This window comes from Myodes glareolus, chromosome 8 (assembly GCF_982192425.1).
Source record: "Myodes glareolus chromosome 8, mMyoGla1.1, whole genome shotgun sequence".
NCBI classification, from domain to species: domain Eukaryota; kingdom Metazoa; phylum Chordata; class Mammalia; order Rodentia; family Cricetidae; genus Myodes; species Myodes glareolus.
The window spans coordinates 61,730,420-61,748,978 of NC_142033.1; the positions used below are offsets into that span (position 1 = coordinate 61,730,420).

An 18,559-nucleotide genomic window follows, 5' to 3' on the forward strand; every position below is an offset into this window, starting at 1 on the left:
CTCAAAATGTCCTTGGGTACTAGACGGAAGTGACTTCCAAATGTAAATTAAATTTTCTGCAGCAATCTCTACCCCCAAGACAGATCAACTGTGTCAAGAGTGCATGTCTCAGCAGCAACAGCATAGTCTCATGTTTTCATGAGATCATTCATAGAAGTGAAATATGTAATTTTTACTCCCTCTCCCCTGTTTAGGCACAAGATCCTCAGGTCCTGGATCAGCTGTCCAAAAATATCACCAGGATGGGTCTAACAAACTTCACCCTCAACTACCTCAGGGTAAGACTGAATAAGTGATTCTATTCCTTTATTGAATTTGACAAAAGAACTGTAGCTTTTTGTGTTTGCTTGTTTGTTGCTTAATGTATCCTAAACCAAAGAGTTAAATGAAGTATAAGCTAGGCTGTGCTGGGTAAACAGATCATAATACCAGCTACTTAGGAGGCTGAGGTAGGAGGATGGTAAGTTCAAGGTTCTGTGGGGTATAGAGTAAGTTCAAGGCTGCCCTTGGGAACTTAATGAGATCCTACCTCAAATTAAAATAAAAATCATAGTAAGAGATCTGTGTATATAATATAACTCAATGGTGGAGTGTTTTCCTAGCACAAGAGGGGCCCTGGATTCTATTCCAAGTGCTAATTATTATTTAGTTAATTATTTAATTAATTAGTAAAACCAGGTATACATAGCAGAAAAGTATGTTCTATGCTCCCCATTGTTTGGTGTGGTGTGGTTTCTGTGTGTGTGTGTGTGTGTGTGTGTGTGTGTGTGTGTGTGTACATGTGTGTGTATGTACGTGTGTGTGTGAGTGTGTGTGTGTGTGGGTATAGTAGTTGTAGAAGTTGTGGTTTAATTAACAATAATTAACAAAGCATCAGATCTGCGCTTAGAGTTGACATTGCTTATACAGTTGTGTAACTCTTAGAATTCATTACTCAAAAGCAAGCCATATCTTATTCTGTAAATGTTTTGGCAGTACTTAGCCTGAAGTTGTATCCACTTTCTAATGTAGTATTGTTTGAATTTATTGCCTCTGTGTTCATTCTGGACTCAACTGCTGCTAAGGGAATCAGTGTGTCACTTGAGGCAAGTAACCAGAGCTATAGAATCTCCTGAAGAAATTTGACTCAGTGCCGGGATACAGGCATTTCTAGGCCTTAGAAATTCTGTTTAACATGGCATTGGTTTGGTTTTTGTTGTTGTTGTTGCTTTTGATTTTGTCTTGATATAATTTGTTTTTATTTTTAAATATTAAGTGTTTTAAACAATACGTGTTACCTATACAATACTAGGCGCCTCCATAATTTTTTTTATAAAAGAGTTAAAACCATCATACCAGTTTAATATAGAATTCCAACAGTCAAGTTACCAATGGCATATCTGTTTTCATTCAAAAATAAGCATTGTGCTCCAGAATCCTGAGAAAGTGGTGGCCACTTTGCCCCTGATATATTATCTCCTCGCTGTGCAGAAATTTGACCCACCAGAACCTCCCTCCCAGCACAGAGTTGATGCTTTGGCTTCTCTCTCTGCCAGTTTTTTTCGGGTCTGTGGGTTCTGTTTTGTACCCTCCATGCTCTGTGCACAAGCCTTGCACCTGCTGAAATGCAACTGGTCTTGGCCAGGCTCACTCTTCTATGTGGTGGAAGTCGTGTTCCGTTTCACTCACATATTTCTAGACATGGGAAATACAAAGAAAAAAGCTATCCTCTGCCACTAAGAAATTCATCTCTAAGGGATGAGACTCATAAAAAGAAGACAGTGCAGAGCAGTAAGTACCACAATGGAAGTTTCTAGAAAGAAACAAAATTACTTCAGGGAGAGAAATCATTCTGGAGAAAGCTTCATGTGAAAAGTGATTCATGTGTGGAGTGGGGAAAGCTGGAAACAAGAAAATCAAAGGAAAGGGCAGGATGTTTCCATTATATAGAAAAGAAAATTTACACTAGAAGATGGGGCATATGTAAGCCATCTGAGCATTGAGTGGGTTTTGTACTCACCATTCCCAGTGAGGAGCCAGGAGGGGTGAGAGGGTAGGTCTTGTCTGACCTAGTTGCCAGACTGGACAAACTCTTTCATGATGAGGAAGTTCTGGAAGAATCCTGGTTCTGGGCTGACAGAGAAGATCCTCTCCATAGCCTAAAGCATCTGGAACCAAAACCAGACCTGGCAAAAGCGAGAATCAGTTGGGTTCCCCACCGACTCATCTATCACCCTCACAGTCATAATAGTCCTGAAACACTGTGTCTTCTGCCCAGAAAGGTGGGAAGCCTGTGTGCCCCCAGCCAAGCATCTGTCCCCAAGCCTCTGAATGCTGCGTTCAGAGCCAAGCCTGCTTGGGTGTGGCGGGCTTTGTGGGTGGGTAGCTGTACTTGGCGGTGGCGCATTTGTTACAGCCCTATGCACAGACCCCACATAGCTGCCCTTTTCCACTGCGCTCTCTCTCACAAGGGACCAGAAAAAGTGAAAGCTACAGATGTCCCCTCTCAGAAGAACTGCCTTCCATGCCCTCGCCTCAGCTGGCCTGCATGGGGATCAGGGACCCTGGAGCTGGTCCAGACTCTGTGACTAATCCTTTGGTGAGATCTTGGGCAGACTCTTGGTCACATCTGTTAGCTGCTTCGAATGTAGATTGACAAAGACCAAGATTTTCCCCCTCTCCCCTCCCTGACCTCTCCCAGTTATCTGTAAATGGCTAACTTTCACTGTGCAGTCAGGACCCTCCAGGTCACCATACTCCTGAAGGCTGTGAATGTGGATGAAGGGCTGACCCTCTCTCCTGACTATGAAGCCAGGAACCCCTTGGCGTAGGGGGACTCTCCCAAGGTACCACTTCAGTGTGGAGCTGGCTGTGTGCCAGGTTCTATGCCGCACACCTCCCGACCTAGAAGTCTAGAAGTCTCATAAGAGCTCTGTCCATGGTCACCGTCTTCAGGAGAAAATGATCTATGAACAGGATACATATATGATGTAAGTCACCCAGCTTTCCATACCATATGGTAGAACTAGGAAGATGAACTGAGGCGGCCTGCTGGGCCACCGTGTGTTTCACAGCACAAGCCTGCCCATCAACTGGTAGGAATGGACACTGGTCCTGATAGGAAGAGAGATGCAGCCAGCCCCCGTAGCATGGAAGTCATCAGAATTTTCAGCAAATGGGTTATACTTTCTTCTCTCCAGGCCCCTATACAATCTGGTTCATTGTCCGTCATGCAGTTTCTGCCCTTCTCTCCCATCTAAGTATCCCAGGCCAAATTTTCTCATCTGTCAGGATGTAGTCTTCTATCACTTTTCACGAGGATCTCTCCCTTGACCTTCCTGGAGTCCTCAGCACATGACCAAAGCTGGGTTACTGCAGATCTCGTGGACAGAGCCTCACTCTACTCCCTTAGCTCCTGTGTCATCGTCTAAGCAACGTGAAAACTCCTAAGTTCCAAGTTTTGTTCTTTTAAAAAGAATAGGATGATGGGATGTCCCGGGCGGCTCGCGGAGTCCGGCAAGGATGGCCGTGAGTCCCTGCAATGCCATGCGGCCGGCCGGGGGAGTCAGGCAGGCAGTTACGGCGGATAAAAGGCTCATAGGACATAGTATTATTTAAAGAAGAGGGAGACATTTATTGCTTAAAGAAGAGAAAACAGAGAGAAAACAAAGACACACATGTACACACACACACACACACACACACACACACACACACACACAGGCACCAGAGAGAGAGAGAGAAGATGGCTGAGGGGGGAGGTCCAAAAGTGGCTGGGGTGGGCGTGGTTCTTAAAATGGCAGCAGAAGACTAACACCAAGGAAATGTCGCTTGAGTGAACAGTTAGCAGATGGTTTGTTAAATGATAGATTTGATTTTGAATGACAGCAAAAAAAAAAAAACCTGTATGATTAATTTTCAAAGTCACTCCTAGAATTTCACTATGGAAACAAAGCAGCAGAGAAGTGGGTTGGACGATATTGAAAACTAAAAAGAACCTCTAGGTCTCTCTGATGTGCAAAATTCCCACTTAGAGACCCGACTCTAACTTTCCAGTGTCAAATTTTTATTCACTAGCATTTCCATTTGCTTTTTGTCATTAGAAAGTTTTACACTAAATACCACCCCCCCTTCATTATTTTGGGAAGGCATTTTTTCCACTCTGAAGAACAGATTTTTGTAAGTAAGTAATTTATTTTGTCTATTTCCCTTAGTCTGGTTTTCTTAGCAGTTGTAATATATATTTTATGTTTTAAGGGTTATACTTTACAGAATGGTAAGACAGTTATTCTCCTGAGTCTTAACTAAGTGATATTCTTTTTGTATAGTCTCTGGTTCTAGATCCATATGCACAATTTCTGCTTTCATGCTATTAGGTTGCAAGTGACTTCCTTTAAAAAAATATTTATATTTTAGTTTTTGTTTTTAATTATATATGTATATGTCTGTGCTGGGCTCTGTGAACATGAGTGTAGGTGCCTATAGAGACCAGAGATGTCAAATGTCTCTGAAGCTGTAGTTACAGGTCATTGTGGGTGCTGGACAAAACTGAAATCAAATCGTCTGCAGGAGTAGCAAATGCTCTTAAGCGCTGAGCCATCTCTCCAACCCCAACATACGGTTTCTTATTGTTGTCTGGTGAACAGAGGCATCATAGTAACCATTTATAATAGCCGCAGACACTCAGATATGGATGATGACAATGTTTGATTAATTATTTAATGTGAAAGGTGAAGCCATCTTCAAGTTGCTACTGTCATTAATGCTTTCCCTTGAACTCCGTCACCCCTGCTCCTCTTCACTGCATTTCCTGACAGAGGGTTAGACTACCGGTTCCGTTCTCATTGCTATGGTCTTGAGCAAGCCGCTTAAGTTCCTTGATCCTCAGTTTCTTCCTCTGACAAGGAGGGATGCGATATCTCGCAAGATTGCCACGAAGACTTCGTAAGAAACCAACGTACAGGGGAGGTTAATATTTATATTTATATAAATATTTATATAAATACCAGGCCCGTGTGCAGTAGGTCAGAGTCCAATTTCCACTACTGTCATGGATTATTTTGTGATATTTATCGAGTGCCTTTGCTTCCCAGAGCCCTGCCGTCTGCACGTGTGAAGGGCTCTGTCCATCATGCACCCCAGCGTCTGTGTCACGGGTCAGGGCAACAGTGACAGGGCATGTGCCGAGTCCTTTCCCGACTCCGGATTAGTGCTTCAGGAAACCAAGTGTGCTTTGCGGCATCCATTGTCTTCTTTATTGGTCATGGCTTTGACTTCTTTTAGGGGGCTCCTAAACCGTACGGAAAATCAGAAGAAACAGGAAGGAGAGAGGGAGAAGGGATTGGAGAATGATGTGGGATATAGGAGAGAGCCCAAGATGATGTGTGTCATATATGTTTCCGCTTCTGTCAGTGGTCTGAATGAGAGATGTCCCCTGTAGGCTCATGTGTTTGAAACTTGGTCTCCAGCTGGTGCACTGCTTGGGGAAGCTTGGGGAGGTGGGGGTTGCGGAAGGAAGTCAGTCACCAGAGGAAGGCTGTGAGGTTTGGTAGTACCCCCCACTTCCTCTCTGCACCCTGCTTCCTAGCTGCACATACAACATGACTCCCCCTGCTATGCCTTCTCCTCTGTGATGAACTGTAAGTCGAGATGAACCCCTAGACAAAACAGCGAGAGAAGTAACCAACACAGTTTCTGAACACAGTCAATATTGCAAACCTACGATCATTGTTTTTAGAGGTTTTCAATACTGTTCTACAGGCTTTATTCTATTGTTGTTCTTAAATAAGCTTAAGCTTACCTTTCCAAACGAGTGACAGCAAGAGGGAGTAGGCAGGAAAACCTGTAAGACTCAGGGTCATGGGTTTTCGGTTGTGGCAGCTTGTTTTGTTTTGATCCTGTACCTTTAATTTCCAACAAATGAAGAATTTTGCTTTGTTGTCATGACTTAAAGAACGCTGCTACCTGCAAGTCATCTCTACTGACAGCAAAGGGAGTACAGCCTAATGCCTGGAAGCACTGGTCAATTAACTCTGGAAAATGACCCCCAACAGAAGGACCTGGGGTAGCCTCCGGGAGACCGAGTGTAGCTGGAGTCAGCACTGAAATCCTGCTGAGGTGTTTTCTTGTTTCCTATTTCCGTAAGACTTTAACTCCTGGCCAAATATTTCCCTTGATCCTATAAGTGAAGAAGGCATTTCCACCTAAATGCCACAATAAGCCCGAGGATGGAGCAGGTACCCCACACGGGGCCTAAGATGGACCGGCAGACCTCCCTGGGATGCTGGCTGCCCTTTTCTTGCTTTGCGTATTCCAACAGAGCATCAGCGAAGCCTTGACATTCTGGGGAGGCAAAACCCACCTGGGCAAATCTCCCATGCCTTATGCAGTGCCTGGCATATTCCAGATCCCTTGAGGACTAAGGCATGTTATTCAGAATTTGATCCATAGGTCATGGCAGGCTTGCAGCTATTTGTTATGGAGTTAGGCTGTGACCAGAAAATGAGAACTTTAAAACTACCATAGCAACTTGGCATTCTTGATACAAAAAAATGTGCGACCCTGGCACTCATCCTATTGATTGAAATACACAGTCATTCCAGGGTATCGTTTTCCCATGATGGCTGGTTGCTGGTCAAAGGCTAGGAGACCACAAGCCATAAGAGATTGGCACGCACTGGCATAACATACACAGGACGAATCTAGTTCTGAGACCCACGCTGCCTTTCTCAAGGACTGTCTATGATGTATGATTCTGTTAATTATTGAGAAACCTGTGTGGGTCCCTAGTAAACATTGACATGGATATCATTACCATTTTAAATTTACTAATACAACAGAAGCAAACCAGGCCATAGCGCCTTCAAGAATTTAGAGCTACAAGGCTCTGCTCTGCTTGGCCTAACTGATCTCCCCGCTTCCTCCTTTGTCTCTTCCTTTCTTTTCCTCTTCCTTCGTCTCCTCATCTTCCTGCTCCTCCTCTCCCTCCTCTCCTGGCTCCTTTTCCATCTCATCCACCTCCGTTCTCCACCTCCTTTTCTCCTTTCCTCCTCCTCTCCCCACTTTCTTCTCCTCCTCCCTCTCCTGCTGCTTCCCCCATGCCCTCCCCATTTCTCCCCTTTAGGGAAAAGCCCCATCCAAGAGGAGGCTGAGGGGACCCTTCAGAGACATGGGGATGCTTCACACAGAGAATGATTAAAACCTTGAACACCCAAAGGGCACTTTTAATTGCATTTAGAGATAGAAAAGCAGTACACGTGACTACATGGCAAGGAAATACAAGCAATTAACCCTTAAATAAGTGAAGTAATCATCTTACATACATCACAGCCTCTAGCAAGCAATGATCTCCAAAGTCAGGCTGGAGGGTCAGCTATTAGAGTACCTTATATATAAATACATGCATAAAATATATATTATATTATTATATACAAAATATATTATAATAAATGACATGAATTATGATATATATCCAAACAATGACACACACACACAAACCCGGTGTGTTAGCTGAGCAATCTTAACTGAAAACAATTTCAAAGCCATGGATGATTGGCTCTAAAAGTACAAATGGGACCCGGATTAAAGAAAGCAATTTCCCAGTCTCAGACACAGCAAAAGAGGAGGAAAGTGTTGTTAAACAAGACGCTGAAAATCAAGGCACATGGCAAGGTGGGAAATTGCCAGTTAGTCTAAGAAAAGGTTGGGGACTGTGAAGTTAAGTGCAAGATGGAGCCCTGGGTTGACTCTCTCAGTAAATAGTCCCTTCCAATTTTCTGGAATTATCTGAGGGGAGGGGAAAACGTGTATAAGGAAACTAAGAGAAGGGGACAAAGGGAGAGATTTTTGAGCTTTTTGAATTTACTTTGAGGGAAGAAACAGGATAGCAGATGAAACGGGAAGAGGAGTCTCTTACAGGCTCCCCACTTAGCAGACTCAATGTCTCTCTGTGTGGTTACCTTCTAGTTACCTTTCCAATCTCCTGGGCACAATCTTCCTAGCCACCTGAAACTCCAATTCTTTTCAAACTCACTGTTTGGAATCCAAAGTCTTGTCCTCTGTCTATAGCAGGGTTCAGAGAGCAGAGAGACGACAAGGAATCCATGAATGGAGAAGCACAAGCAGGCTAATGCCTCTGCTCTTCATCGAGGCTGTCAGGTTGGGAATTTGTAATTCATATGGAAGAAGTAAAATTTGGGAGTTTCCCAGCTCGGTAGAGAGTGAGAAGGCTGCGCAATACACTAAAGCCACAGGGCCCTCCTGTCAGAAACAGGCTTTGCTGTAATCATCACAAGAGCCTTGGGGTGGAGGTTAATCAGCGGTTCCCTTTAAAGGGGACACTAGGGCTTGGACAGGACCTGGCACTAGTCTGGCTTTATGCAGAATCACAAACTGGATTGGCATCTCGTGTTCACCAAGCTCCCTCCCCTCTATCAGACAGCGAGACTCTTGTTCTGCGCACTGCTGGGCTGAAGTTCTGGGTGCAGGCTCACACAGTCGTCTCCTCCGAGACACCCAGAGTGTTTTATTTTGAGAGTTGTCAATAGATACAGCGGAGGACACTGGAAACTTCCCAGAGAGTAAAGCATGGTGGGGTCAGAACCAGGACTTAATTTATCCCAATGTTCCTCAAATCCCTGTTTATCTCTGGCTTCCCATAACCCCCAGCTTTGAGGCCATCTGTCCCTATGCTGACTGGGGTCTGCACATGTATCCTAAAAATGAAAATCAAAATCAAACCATCCCTGAGGGAGACGTTAAAACCGTCTGCCTAAAGCCTCCCAGTGACAACACATAGCACACTCAGAAAGAAGGGCCTGCAAGGCCTCTCTCACACTTCAGTCATTGCAATCTGCAGTCCCCTATACTAAACTTCTGCTACTCTATAGTGGTCTGAATGTGAAGAAAAAGCCACCACAGGCTTATGTGTTTGAAGACGGTATCCATATACTGTACTGTTTCAGGTGATTGTTAAACCTTGGGGTGATAAAACCTTGCTAGAAGAAGTGAATTTCTAGAACAGGACTTGAGGTTTTATGGCCTGGGCCCACTTCCTGTCCACTCTCTGCTTCCTATCCATACCCAGCTACCTCATCCTCCTGCTGCCAGGCCTCCCCCTGAGTGATGTCCTATATGAGGTTAAACAGGCCCTTCCTCCCTCAAGTTGCTTCTGGTCAGGTATTTAGTCACAGCAACGAGAACATTAAGTAACACACCGTCACTTCTCAAAGCAGACTCCTAGGCTTTATCCGTCCTATTTGCTAGGGTTAGAACCTCGGAGAGTTGGCTCCCTCTTTCTGTGCCTCCGTGTTTCCTAGTGATCTTTTACTTCAAGACTAGTTAACAGGATTGAGTGATGTGTGAAGAAGCTAAAGATAAACAGGGGAAGCCAAGCAGTCTTGAGTGGCAACAATGAGTGGGAGACAGACTGGGACTTGGTGCTGCCTCTTGCTGCTGCCTCTGTAGGGAGTATCCAGTTTGTTGACCATGCAAAGGGCCATGCATAGGGCTGTGATAGCCACATCTCCAGCATGGAAGCCGAAGCAGCAAGGAGTGGCCATGAGCTCTAGGTTAAGTGTGCACGCTGAGCAGAGGAAGGCTATAAGACACACCCGGTGTGACATTCAGGATATGTCCAAATGGAGCAGTGGGACTCGTAATTCACTGGAGCAAAGTAGACCCTGGGTTCTGATCTGGGTGGATGCATCAATTCCAAAGGGCTGCTAGGGCCATGTGCCACACCTTGATGAACTGAAGTCATCAGAATTTTATTGTTGGTATCAAGAGACCAAATCAGGGTTTCAGCAGGACCAAACCCGTGACCTTCCCTTGTCTCTCCCAGCTTCTGGTGATCCCTCGACTGGTGGTAACCTAGCTCCAGTCTGCCTTCATCTTGTCATGGCTGTTTGTCCTAGGTGCTTTTTGTCAACTTGACACAAGCTGTCGTTATCTGAAGAAAGGGAACCACAGTTGAGAAGCTGCCCCCATAATATCAGTCTGTAGTTGATTTTATATATGTGGGACATTTTCCTAATTAGTGATCGACATGGGAGGGACCAGGCCTATTGTGGGTGATATCATCCCTGAGAAAACCATGAGAAGCAAGTCAGTAAGCAGCACATCTGTAGGCCTTTGCATCGGTTCCTACCTTCAGGTTCCTGCCTTAGTTCTTGCCCTGACTTCTTTCAATAGTGGATTGCAATGGGAAAATGAAGACAAATAAACCCGTTCCTGCACAAATTGTTTTGGGTCAGGGCATATAAAGGGAGCTAAGGTTTGTTTTGGTTTTCTCCATTTACAAGGATCTAGCCACAAGCATGTGCTAATCACATACTCATGACAGTGTGTGCTCTGGTTTCTGTTGGGCGCATTTTCTATGCGCCAGGTCATATGCCTCCTCATGAGAAGCCCGCACACTGCTTCCCACCTGCTTCAGGACTTCCCTTGGTTAATTGTAGCCTGATACTGTCAGTCTCCTTTGGAGAGCATCTATTCCTCCAGCTTCCTACTAGCGCAGCCCCCATGTTTTATGAGAAGGGGAGGACAGAGCAATTCCCTGGGTCATCCAAAGAATAGTTAGCATAGACCAGCTTCAACTCCAGAAGCCCAAAGGAGGCAGATTTTAGCCTGAGGCATCAGTCAAGTTCTATTTCCTTTCTCCCCAACCTTGCCTTTGGATTCTTCCTGTGTCTTGCCTCCAGAAGAAATCTGCTATCACATTCCATATTGCTGAACTGTCTTATCATGAGTGAAAAGTAGTAGACAGAGAAATGGAAGTTTCCCCAAGATTGATAAACAGAATTTATAAACATGCAAAATGGAAAAGACCAGGTCACCTTCTGGACTTCTGCCTTCAGGCATCTTTCTGTCAGTGGAAGATTGGGAAGCAAAGTGCTTGCTTTGGAGACGGTGTTGAGTAGCAGAACCTGGCAGTGGTCAGCATTAACTGTGCTGTGTCTACTAGCTATGGCTTGCGAAGAAAAACAAAATTGTTTCCTATCCTGTAAAGTGGCCTGTAAGAGGTTGGATGTCGTCTACCGCCCATGGCTACAGAATAGATAAGGTATACAAGGTATACACACTAACATGCTTAGTAAACTGGGTGATTCTCTAGAAACAAATTTCCATCCCTTAACCCCTGTTGCCCACACTCTTGCTGTCTTACCTCACAAATCAGCGAGCTTTAAACAAGAGCCCAAGTAACTCTATCGTTCAAGCTGCTCACTCTTCAAACCATGAGATCCAAGCTGACTCACGCCAGTCAGCATCCCCACTATAACAAACCACTTTTCACATCTACAAACTATGTAGGTTTGGATGTCAAGGGACAATCATAGTGATAGCCAGAATTCTCATCACTATTACTTTCTAAACTAATTTGCACAGATGAAAATAATATTGAACTGAATTGATGAAATGTTCATTATTGGCTATTTCATTTGGTTTACATTAATAGTTAGGGAGAAGGGTAAAAGTCAAATAGAACTCTGGACTTCATGGTTTCCCACTGTCCACTACTGTCACCGAACTCCTATTTGGTGTCACAATGAGACATGTCACAACAATTTACCAAAAGACGACTCTGTACCTTGTTTTTTTTTTTTAAAGTGCAATGATGCATATTTTGAGCAGATTATCTCTTCATATAGCACAACATTCAAAATATAGAAAAGCCTTAAACCCTGCACCCATTCCCTCCCTAGAGACATCCACAAGTACCAAATTTGGGGCTTTTTTTCTTCTGACATAATCTGTATCTCCTATCATATATTGCTCTAAGTCACACACACACACACACACACACACACACACACACACACACACACATACACACACACACGTACACCACACAAACACACACAAACTCTTACACATTGGAACCTACAATGCTCTGCTATCTTTATATCCTGGGGAAGGATGTCATTCTAGTATTATATACTAATGCATATTAGCCCCTCCCACATTGATGGACACTCAGGTGGTTTCTTGTCACTTCCTATTGGTAATGGTGTTGTACAAAGAGCCTTTAATGTTAGGCTTTTGCAGAGAGACAAATAAAAGAACTAAATCTGTAGGAGAAACAATCCAGGGGGTCAATTTGCCAGATAGAAAGATGTGTGTTGTAATTTTGATACATGTTGTCAAGTTCTTCAGCATAGTACCAAGTTTCTACTCCACCAGAAGGGTATGAAAATTCTTGTTTGGGTGCAGTGAGTATCTCAACCAGGCAATGTATCTTGCCACACAAGCATGGTGACCCAGATTTAATCCTTAGAACTCACACATATATAGGAGGAGAGAACAAACAGCAAAAGATTTCCAATCTCTACATGAGAACCTTGGCATGTGTGCCCAAGCATGTCATATGTGCTTACACACAATAAATTCAAATTTTTTAATTGTTTATTTTCACACTATTCAACAGTTACTAACTTTTTTACAAATTCTAATATTATAAGTAATCTCATTTTCATTATAATATGCACTTCTCTTATTGCAAAAGAAATTCATCACCTTCTAATATGTTTAATTTGTGGGGATAGGAGAGATAGCACAACATTTAGGATACTTGCTGCTCTTCCAAGAACCCCAGTTCAAATCCCACCACCCACAATAGGTGGTTCACAGTCCTCTGTAACTCCAGTCCCAGAGGGTCTCACACCCTCTTCTGAACTCCGCCAGCACATGCACACATGTACCATACATTCACAGACACATACATATAAATAAAAACACTCTCAACACTGAGCCATTTGCCTTTCCTTTCATATGAATTCATATGCTCTGAACCCATTTTTCCATTGGACTCGTGTTCTTTCTCTTACATGTGTATATGCAAAGTATGTGCTCTGTCACTGAGTTATACCTCTTGGCTCCACTGTGCATGTGTATATAAATAGGGGTTTATATTTTGCGTAAGTGATTTAGTTGTAATACATTGATAATACAAATTTAAAGTTTTAAAATTTCTTTTTGTTTTATCCATTGAGGGAAATAAACACACACTATTTGAATATATACACATATATACTATTTGTATATATTACTTATATAGCATATATAATATGTATAATGTATACACACACACAGACACACACACACATATAAAACAGCATCTCCCCCTGTCTTCTGCTTTATGTTTTGTATTTGGTAATGATCCTCTTTGAGGTAATAATAAAATAAACAATTCATCTGTGTCTTCTAAGGCCCCCTTTTGAGTTGAGGAGTTATTTTTTTTTTATGCTCGTAATCAATCTTCCTGAAACGGGAGCATTCGGAAGGGTCAGGAGTCTCTTTAGCTCCTCAGGTAACTCCACACCACCTATTGATTCATCCACACTGTCCTTCTGGGTTTAAAATGCTGCTTTTTGCATATTCGGAGCACACTGAGTCCGTTTCTGGAATCCAGTACATACTGAGTTAGTCTGGCTTTCTCTTCTTAACCTGATACTGCATTTCTAAGGGTACTGCCACGCTATCATGTTTTCTATCTACTAGACTGCAATTTTGGCTTTTTCATAATTCCTACAAAGTGTTTCTTTTTCATGTAAACTAGAATTTTAGAAATATTTTAATAATGTTTATGTTTTAAATTGACCTACTTGAGCCTTTTAGCCAAATTATTATATCATTTGCAAATGACGATTTTTTTTTTAACCAAGCTCTTTTCCATTTTTTGTATTTTTTTTCCCTCTGTCTTTGGTCTAGTTATATTGGCTAACACCATTAAGAGTGTTAAATGACAGCCGGTATAATTAACGTGCTCACTCAGTGTCTAACTTTAATAGGAATGCTCTGGGCCTTTTCATTAGCAGGACGGCAGCTTCTGATATGAGACAGACACATTTTTCATATTCAGGTAATATCTTGCTTTACTCCAGTAAGAGCTAGAGTTTTTCAAATGGGATTAAATTCTATCAGATGTATTTTTTCTATTGTGACTAAGCATGATAATAACAAGCAATGTTTATTTGATGCAATTGATATTCAAGGTAACACTGTAATTTCTTTGCATGCATCGACTCATTTAGTCATTGCCTGAGCTAGAATTATCTATTATTACCATGATCACGAACCTTAAGAAACTTGTTTTCATAAAGGTTAGGAAACGTTGGCAAGATTTCAGAACATGGGCTATTTTCTATAAAATACTTTTATAGACATTTCATCTTGCTTTCTTGACGGTAAATCAACCTTCCATTCTGGAGCAAATCTTGCCTGTCCAGTGTGTGTCTTCCTGCTAATTGGCCACATTCAACATTAAATACAGTTAATGCTTACCATTTCCATATCAATATTACAGAAGAAATATTTAAATAAAATTATTTGCCCTCTTGTATGAATGGAGACTTCTGGTAGTCTCATGAATGCTCATGAATTTTTAGAAACATTTCTTCTTCCATTTTCCAGAAAAAAAAAACTTGAATGGTGTTGAAGTTATCCCTTTTGAGAATGCTCGTGAATTTTTAGAAACATTTCTTCTTCCATTTTCTAGAAAAAAACTTGAATGGTAGTGAAGTTATCCCTTTTGAAAGGATTTGTAGACTTATCCTTTTACATTATATGTATTTCATCCCATGAAATCATCTGATCCTGGAGCTTTGGGAGGGAAGAATGACTTCATGGCAATTATTTTCAGGCAGTACCTCAATATACTTTGACATAAATAGGAGTTTCCTACACACAATGGACAACTTTCTTAATGTTAAAATGAATCATAAGCAATAGAAAGCTTTGTAATTCACTGAGATGCATCTGTAATATTTGAGGGGAGAAAAGTTAATTCACTCTGTGATTAAATTTACAAGGAATGTGAGAGAGGAGATGTCCGCTCTGTTCCTGATTTTAACCTGTTTGGCTGCCCTCACTAAGCAAGAATATAACAGAAACTTCATCTGTGGACATGTGGTGCAGGGAGGGACACAGTTCTTCTGTTTATTTTTTAACTTGTTGGATTTGCAGATATTTGTGACATCCAGAGTTGTTTTGAAAAGGTGATAAATTTGAATTCCTGCAAATAAGACCATGAAGATCACTATGGATCAAGGCCAGAGAAAGGGGAGACAAAAGGAAAGAGAGGGAGAAAGCTATTGACTTAGACCAGTGCACCAGAGTGACATCACTTATTCTAATTTGCTCCTTATTGAGAATTCCTGGAGCCAGGATTGTGTGGGTCTAATCTAGACATCTTTAAACACTAGGATCGGATCTTCTGAAATCACAGCTCACCTCAGGTCTGCAGGGACCCCATAGACATCACAGCTGAAAGAGATATTTGATATCTACATATCTGGATAGATGGTTGAAAATGATTTTAACACTGTGGTTTTTAATATGTACCATAAACCCAAACCACCTCTGGAATCATATTGTAGATGTTTCTAGTACAAAAACATCTAAGGACTAGAGATATAACTAGAAACCAGTGCTTGGGGTCCTGAGGGGGAGTGGTCAGCTGGTGAAAATTATGCAATTGTCAGAAAGTGTAATCACAGTTTTCACACGATTCTCTCTGATAATTTCTGGGTGTGATGATAGTGATGCACAGGATAGCTGGTGAAAAGCATATTTAATACAAAGCATTTTATTTTTCCTGACCATAGGCCTCCACAAAACTCTAGACTATACCTTCCCCAAAAGTACAGTCCAAGTAATGTTCTGGGATGCATTTTACTTCTTAAAAATGCTGGGTTGATTCACTTCGCTGGGTCAGTGGATACAGGACTGACTCACTTAAATCAAATTCGTGCCAATTGCATTTCCCCATTGCTATATTTACATGTAGTTGATTCAACTTTTAACTACAAATGTTCGGTTAGGTTTTCTCTTATTAGAGGTCTTTCACCCTTCTCAAAACCATTATTTCCTTGTTAATTTCCCAATGGCTTTGGGTACTTTCTCGCTGTTCCAATGGCTATGTGAATCAACAGTCTTTATTGTTCATGGGTTTATGAGGGAGATCAGGTGTTTTTGATATACTTTAAGAGCTGATTATGAGATGAAGCCCAAGGAACAGTCATTAGCTTAGATAACACACAACAGAAGCTTGTCTGAGAGCTCCTTGGCAGCCAAAGTCTGGGAACTGTAAAAAAACAAAGGTTTGTTGCCTGAGTTCAACAGACATAGCGGTTAGGTAATGATGTGAATAATCAAACACTTGCTGTGTGTTAGGTATTCATTCATTCATTCATTCATTCTCAGTGTTCATAGGATGTGAGCTGAAAACCAGGTGTGGTGCTAGATATCGGAAGTACAGTGATGGGCTGGAAAAATGATATTCCTGCTCTTATGTCTTTGTGGCCACGTAGAGAGAGTTATCATGCAATCTCCCTGAAATGTATATATGATTTTAGAATCAGGAAGGAAACATGTGTTTGTGGGAATAAAAAAGGAAAATTGCCCTTCAGTGTAGGAGAGATCTCAGAAGGCATCCACAGACAGGGGTTGTCTGAACTGAGGTCTTTGACTTGCTTGGTTTTAATGACAGGAGAGAGTAAAGGAGATGGAGGGCACCAAGAAGTCTATCCTGGCAACGTTTCCGTGGCAGGAAGAGAATGGGGACGGACAGTGACTGGGGTGCAGAGCCAGGCAAAGGAATGTTGAGATAGCAGGCTGGTGGCAATGCATAGTGGGATGACTGGGAGCACGTGCTGAGTTTCAGAACAGCTTGTAGTTGACGCCTCCCTATCAGGAGAGCTGCTGCAGAAAGACCCTTGAGCAAAAGGCTCTGACAGACAGACTTCCAGTGAGTTTTGAAAATGAACAAACAGAAGCTAAGTAGTCACTGGAGAAGAGGAAGAATGTTCCAGGCAGAATAAGCAAGATGTGCAAAGGCCTGGAAATATGAAGCAATGCCTTATATCCTAAAGAGATGAACTAAATTGTGTAGTGTGTGAACACATGTATTCATGTGTGTACATATACATATGCAAAGGAGTGAAGGTACAAAATCTTAGAAGACAGATTTAGAAATTCAGATGGAGCATTAACAAGACAGCTATGCTTGTTAATTCTATGCTACAGAATTTCCCATCACTTCGGAAGGTTGTTTAGCAGGGAAGATGCCATATCTGGACTTTTTTTTCCACTTAAAGTAATTTTTCTCTTAACTTTACTGAAAATCAGAATCATTTGGCAGGTGTGGAAGGTAAGACAATCAGACCAGACCCAACCCAGTTAAATCAGAATCTCTGTAGGTGGGACCAGACCTCGGTGTTGGTTTTTTTTTTTCCATAGGTAACTAATAGCAAAATTGACCAGACAGTATGGAAATTGCCCATATTTGCACAGCAAACCTCCCCCACATCATCCCCTCAAGAGTATCTATTTGTTACAGTCAGTGCACTGACAGTGAGACATCATACTCGGCGAATGTCCTGGTTTATAATAGGATTCACTCTTGGTTGGGTACTCTCGATAAGCTTGGGCAAATATACAATGATGCAAATCCACAATTGCAGTAGGATGCAAAGCAGTTTTACCATCTTAAACATCCTCAGCTGCATCCAGTACTTTTTCACTCCTTCCGGTTAGTTCCTGGCTGGGGAAAGAAGCTTGACTCTTACTTAGTTGAAAAGGTGAATACAAAGAAAGAGATAAAGCTTGGATTTAGTTTGTTGGTTTTAGCAAGAACAAATTTTTATAAATAAGATTATGATCAAGAGCATTAGAAGCTAGAGAAATTCTCAATGAGTTAAATTTCAAAGAAATTAGAATACAAGACCACGGGTGTCCTAATTAGTCATAATTTTCAGCGTGGCACAGCCGAGAACATCTTGACAGGCAGATCTTCACTGAGGAACTGTCCAGATCAGATCGGCTATGCGCATGTCTGTGACAGATTCTTTTTAGTATTAATTGATGTGGGTGGTACCATCCTGGCCAGGCAGTCCTGGGCTTTCTAAAATAGCTAACTAAACATGAGGCTGAGAGTGAACCAGCAAGCAGAGTGTCTTCGTGGTCCTGCCTTTAAGTTTTGTTTGATTTCCTACCACTTCCCTCAGTGATGGATAATGCCTTCAAAGTGGAAGCTGAAACAAACAAAAATAAAGCAAAAAAACCCTTTTCTCTCCAGCGTACTTTCAATCAGAGTGTTCTATCACAGATCACAGCAACAAAAATCCAACCAGAGCGATGACATTCTTAATGCTCTGAGCGCCTTCCCAGGAAAGCATCCTCTTAAATGCATTGATTAATCCATCAACATATCCCATGAGAATTCATATTTACCAAGCCCTTGTTACTCATCAAGCACAAATGATATCAACCATTCTCTGTCGCTAGCTACAGGAACTGGAGCAGACATAACTATAATCTAATCTCAAAGGACAATGGTCAACTCAAATGGAAGATTTCTATCTCAGTGATCTATCCCCCAGACCAGAAAGACAGTCTGTAAACAGTAAGGCTTGCTTCCACATATGTGCAAATCAATGACAGAGAGTGAGCGAGGAATCAAGAGAGGAAATGAAACACACGTGACTTATAGAACAATGGCAGAAATATTTAGATGGGTGGCCTAGTATACCTGAGATTTTGGAAACTATTGTGAAATCTTTTGTTAAAAACTGCCTACCTTCAT

At 42.1% G+C, this 18,559-nt stretch overlaps 1 protein-coding gene across 12 annotated transcripts in view; it reads left to right on the forward strand.

Annotated features, from left to right (window-relative positions):
* The window catches only part of Ldb2 (LIM domain binding 2), a 345,392-nt gene that overhangs the window by 286,398 nt on the left and 40,435 nt on the right, over positions 1 to 18,559 (forward strand). For all 12 annotated transcript variants that reach the window (XM_048414969.3, XM_087909050.1, XM_087909048.1 and 9 more), the window contains exon 5: positions 195 to 278. In XM_048414969.3, coding sequence (XP_048270926.1) covers positions 195 to 278 — 84 coding nt within the window. The remainder of the gene's footprint in view (positions 1 to 194; positions 279 to 18,559) is intronic.